This window comes from Arachis hypogaea, chromosome 1 (assembly GCF_003086295.3).
Source record: "Arachis hypogaea cultivar Tifrunner chromosome 1, arahy.Tifrunner.gnm2.J5K5, whole genome shotgun sequence".
Taxonomy (NCBI): Eukaryota; Viridiplantae; Streptophyta; class Magnoliopsida; order Fabales; family Fabaceae; genus Arachis; species Arachis hypogaea.
This window is the reverse complement of record NC_092036.1, coordinates 106,894,030-106,900,029: the sequence shown is the minus strand read 5'-3', so window position 1 is coordinate 106,900,029 and position 6,000 is coordinate 106,894,030. Positions and strand designations below refer to the sequence as shown.

Below are 6,000 nucleotides of genomic sequence, written 5' to 3'. Positions count from 1 at the left end.
GCGTCGGCGTCATCTGGTCGTCCTGGTCAACGTCGTCGTCGGGCATCTGTTCTGCCGCTGTGAACTCTAGGCCTTCTGTGCTCTCCTGACCACATATCATGTGCTCTCTGTCGCGGTGAGTTCTTGGATTTTTCAATTAATTTTTTTATTTTGTTAATTAACTATATGAATTGCTTGTTGCTGCAGTGAAAAATTTAGTTTACTGATTTGAGTTTAGTTAATTATATGAATTGATGGCTTGATGCATAGTTCTTCTTCTGCTTTTCAATTTTTTATTTTGTTAACTTTATGAATTAATTATTTTGTAATTCTAAATTTTGCTGAACATAAATTTGATATAAGTTCAATTTTAGATTCTAGATTTCGAATGCTATATAAAATTGATACAATTTTGGGATTCTAGATTTTGAATGTTATATTGAATTTTGCTTAATATAATTTTAGAGAGTTAAATCTCAATTTGGCCCCTGAAATTTAGTCCGATACTCAGAATGACCCCTACAATTTCGTTGGCCCCAATTAGAACCCCCAAATTTGTAATTATGGCTCTGGCTTGCCCCTGCGATCATCTTCATCAGCAGAATGCTGATCTAATGCAATTACATGATATGGTGGATACTACTTAAATGACAGCACATTGGTTTCGTGCCCAAACCCTTTGAAAACCACGTTGTTTCAACTTTTTGTGGGTTAAAACTCTCTTTTTTTCCACTAGGACGATCATAAGTTGCAAAACATCAAGAAAACCCTTACACTACGTGGTTTTCAAAGGGTTTAGGCACGAAACCAATGCGCCGTCATTTAAGTAGTGTCCCCCATTTTATGCAATTGTGCTAGATCAGTATTTCGGTGACGGAGATGATCGCAGGGGTAAGCTGAAGCTATAATTGCAAATTTGAGGGTTTTAATTGGGGCCAACAAAATTGTAGGGGTCATTCTGAGCATCAGGCCAAATTTTAGGGTTCAAATTGAGATTTAACTCTAATTTTGGATTTCAAATGCTGTATGAATTAATATAATCGTTTGAATTCTGAATTACTGTCACAGTGAACTTTGTGGAGAGAGACCAGTATTGCGGACATCATCTACAGCGGAGAACCCAGGAAGAATATTCTGGGGCTGCGTCAACTATCAGGTGAGTCTCTTCTTTTCTGTCTCTTGTTTCAAAATAGCATTGGGTGTTAGTGTTTGGAGGATTTGAACTGTTTGGTGTCTTCGTTTTGGTTTGGTTGAGAACATATAGGAGAAGGATGCGATTATTTTGCTTGGGCAGAGCCTGAAGGGCAAGATCCACAAATTCAAAGACTGAAGAACAAAGCAAGTTCGTTGAAACAAGAACTGCAGAAAGCTGAAAGAAAATTTGCATTGGCACTTGCTGTTGGAATTCTTGGATGGACAACAGCTGGGCTGCTGCTATATGATCGACTTAATTGAGGTTTAGGGGGTTAGCAGTTATGTTTGTTTGCTTTGCTGTTGTTGTCCCTAGTTTGGAGGGAATGTCAATTGTTTAGGGGATTGAAAAAATTGACATACAGTTATGGTGATAACAGTGATGTGTTAGTTGAAACTTTTTGGAAGTTGTATGTGTAAAGGCATTTGCTATAAACATTATCAAGTTTTTGAGTGAAATGAAAAGCTATGAGTTCCTATATTTGACATGCATTATTTGCCTCTGTAAAAGTTTATTTCAGTTTGATCTACCAGTAAATAGAAGGCTTAATTTACCAATTCACATAACTATGCTGCTAAAAATTCATTTAAATCATTAGATAATGGATAAGTCTTAAAATAGCTTCTCTTAACCATTACAATATTCAAACAAGCCTTAAATATAATGATGAAAAGATAACAACACAAAAGAGATCAACATCAAACTAGTAGTCTTAAAGTAGGCTGTCTAAAGTATCACATGGACATTAGTCCTTGGTCATTGCCACTTTCAGTACAAAACAGAATATAAACACTAAAATCTACTATGTTCTTCATCCCAATGCTTTCCAGGCCCTAGATGGTATTTTTGCCATGAACTTCAGGGTCCTCCTTGATGGGCTAATGACTGTTGCTGTCGATGACTGGGGTTGACTAGCGCTGCTGCTGCATCTAGCTCTCTTGGAGGATGTTTGTGATTCTTGGCTCCCTCCAACTTGTGTATTGCTCTTTCTCTTTGGCTGAAGTTTTGTTGCTAGTTGTGTTGTTGTCTTGGCTGGGATCTTGCTGGGGTTTGGAGTCCTAGTTGTGCCAGAACCTTTCTTGGCTTGTGGAGCTACACTATTCTATAAACAGTAACAACAATCACATATAAGAAATTGTGTTCAAATTGACAACAACAACTTTACCTTTTGTGCTGAGGCCTCCACCTTATGTTTTTTAGGGAAGGTTCTTTTGTTATGACCAAGTGCAAAACAATAGGAACATTTTTGTTATTGTCCAGTCCTGGATAATTTAGCCAGTGGTCCATTGTTGCGTGGCTCATCACCAGTTTTGTTCCTGCTTAGTTTTGGGCGCCCTATTAGTTTCCTAAACACTGGTGGCAGCACATCATCATTCTCTGGGTAGATTACATGTTGATAGTAGTCCACGTATGTCTCTTTCCTATAGTACTTGTTCACATAGTTCTTAACATCCAAACACATTTTCCTAATGTAACTCATGGCATGCTCACAAGGGTAACCTGTTAGTTGAAACTTTCTACAGGAGCACTCATGTAAGTTTAAGTCCACAACAAATTTGTCTTTATTACCCTGACTGCTAGACACCTCATACTTGTCCCTACCCGCATATATGGCCAACCATTCTCCACCCTTATCAAACTCTCTTTCAATTTTCTTGTTTATTTTTGGCAAAATTTCTCCAGCATATGTAACTATACTTTGTATGTTGTCAGCCCACCTATTCATTAGATAAATCTTAATATCTTCTAACGTAGACACAATGGGTTTCTCTCTAGCCTCTACAATAACAGAGTTAAAACACTCACACATGTTGTTTACAAGTGTATCAACTCTAAGAAAATAATTAAACCTGGACTTGCTCCAATACTTGGCAGGGATCTCCATGAGATGATTATAAGCTCCTTGATCAATCAGCTGAATCTCCTTCATCCTTCTCTTCCACTCCTGGACATATATTGCCTTTGCAGCCTTCCACATCATCATCTTTAGCTGAACACCTGGGAACCTTTTTCTGAAATTGTTATATAAGTGTCTGACACAAAACCTGTGGTCTATGCCAGACAGCAACTCATCAAAGGTAGGGATCAATCCCTTGGAAGCAGAATTTAAAAACAGCACCAGTTAATAACAGCACAACATAAATTAAAGACAGAATTAATTAGACAAGTTTAAGTGAGTACTGCTTAGATTGAGAGTTACCTTTTGTTGGTCGCTCATGAATGTACACCATCTGATCTTATCAACTCCCAAATCGTCACACAGATTCAACAAAAATCATCTCTACGAGTCTTTTGTCTCTACTTCAACAACAGCATAGGTAATTGGCAAAATCTGATCATTGGGGTCCCATCCAATGGCTGTTAGAAGTTGACTCCATATGGAGTCTTGGTAAAGCATCCATCAAGACCGATCATGGGTCTGCACACCATGAAACTCCGTTTGCAAGCATCTAAGCAGATATAGATCCTCTCAAATTGTGGTCTCATGTCCTTACCAGGAATTGGTGTCTCTAATTGAAATTTAGGAGGTCTCTCCACTTGTATCTGAACAGTGGAACCCGGATTTGACCTCAGTAACTCGACAGCATAGTCATGAATCCTCCTATATTGCTCTCCATAAGTACCATTAATCTCATCCAAGGCTTGCTGCTTCACTCTGGCAGCTTTAGTCTTTGTGAGATCAACATTCCACTTGCTATGAGCCTTCTTTATCAAAGTTCTCAACTTGATTTTAGGGTTCTCACAGATCTTCTTCATAAAAGCCTTACTCAGCCACTGAGAACTCATGATACCAATCTTGGTTGCCTTACTGCATGTGTGATTTTTGTAACAGCTGGTCAATTGCCATGTATCCTCTCTCTTCATATTATGGCAGTAAGCAAACCACTTGCAACCTTCTTTGCAAACAGCTTTGCACCTATGGCTATCACACTTTGAGAACCATATTCCTCTGTCACTATGCACAGCATAGCTAGTTATACATTCCTTAAAAGCATTCCAATCTACGTACATTGTCCCAACCTCCCATGTATACTCCATCATATTCTTCAAACTCTTATACAAAGGGTACTTCCTCAACAAGGAATTTCCTTCATCATCACTTACAGGGACATCCCACAACTCTTCACTCTCATAACCATCATCTTCATCCCTTAGTCCAGCAGCCACCACTTTTTCCTTATCCTTATTAACACTGCCACTAAATTCTCTTTGTACTCTCTCAGTTGGAACACTCTGTTTCATCTTTTGGGAATCTTTCGTAGTTGTGACTTCAACATCATACAAACTCCTATCACCATTCCAATTATCATTGCTGTCATCAAATGCAACCTACAGATCACTATCTCAAAAGCTGTTTTCACTCCACTGTTCATCACTGTCTCCCTCATAATCATTTCATGGCTGGTAATCATCATTCTCAGATTCATCATCACCTGAAAAACCTGACCTCTCTGACCTCTCTTCATCATCCTCCTCCAACATATCATTCTGGGCTTCTGTCACCACCTTGAACTTCTTACCCACCTTGGCCTGAGTAAATGATTGGGCCTTATGCAACACAATTGGACCAGGCTCAACAGTGTCTGCAATGGGTGCAGCAGCCTCACCACCATCTATGTCTTCAACTTTCTCAATGGTGCAACCTTTCCTAGTAGTAGCACCATCTTTGTGAACAACAAAAAGCTCCACCAAATTGTCCCTCATTCCAATTCTGGCTATGTCCATTGCATCCTTGTCTGTGTGAAGCATCCTCAGTCCTACATCTGTTTCATCTTTCAGAGACTTATACCACATTGCAGCGATGTTCTCTGCCACATATCCCTGTTCGACCACTATCTCTATGGCCTTAAATCTACTCCACCTATCTTCATCACAGTAATCCACTATCGAAGTCTCACCTCCACATAGTGTAAAGGTTCACCATCAAACCCAAACTTTTCCCCATGGTGTATCTTGACACTAAAATAACTCATTTTCTGAACAATCTGTTAGACAAACACAATAAACTTCATAAAATTCTCACATTGATCAACAACAACAGAAATGCATAAATGCAATCACTAGGGCAAAATAAAAACTTCCAAAACAAAATAAGAAAAGAATATGAAACTATAAAACAAAACAATAACACATCAACATGCATCATTACATATCAACATGCATTAAGATGAAAACCAAATGGTTGAGAAGATTTGATAACGGAATACCTGATACGATCCTCTTCCGGAAAGCAAGGGTTTCAAACTAACTGTTGCTGTGAACCTTTAACGTTACTGAAGGACAATGTCACTTCTCTGGCTGCGAATCGCAACCCTTCAGTGACGATCGGTAGAGTTTGTTGTTTTTTGTTATCGTTTTGTGCTTCACAAGAAGAAAAAGAGTCAGGGTAAGCATGGGTTCTGTCCAAAGGCGGGAAGGATTACACGTCTATTAACCACTGTCCCCTCTTCCTTGCCACGTCGGACACGACGTTAAGAATTTCACACCCACTTAACGGCAGGACCTGATTGATGCAAATCAAAACTTTTTTGGATTTAAATAAAACACTTTAAACGTTGGGGACTAAAACAGAATTCACCCCAAATGTAGGGGACCAAATTAGTACTTTATCCTATTATTTTTTATTAAGTTTTTTTATTAGATATGATGGAGGAGACATGAAAGTTGAAGTGGATATGCCTGATGTCGTAATTAAATCCTCAAATACTTCTTTTGGTGGTACTTTTAAAGATGGTGGCTTTGGATTACATATTTATGATAGAGACATTGAAACACTTAATGATGATTATGATTTCTGATGAGTAGTGTCTTTGTTTAATTGAAATATT

General features: G+C 38.5%; 1 protein-coding gene across 1 annotated transcript; it reads right to left on the bottom strand.

Moving 5' to 3' along the window:
- Positions 1-2,420: 2,420 nt before the first annotated feature.
- Positions 2,421-3,389, bottom strand: LOC112769161 (uncharacterized). The gene is made up of 2 exons (XM_025813639.1): positions 3,372-3,389; positions 2,421-3,263 (listed from the first exon to the last, which is right to left on the bottom strand). Exons 1-2 carry the CDS (start codon positions 3,387-3,389, stop codon positions 2,421-2,423), a joined length of 861 nt encoding a protein of 286 aa, XP_025669424.1.
- Positions 3,390-6,000: the final 2,611 nt, after the last annotated feature.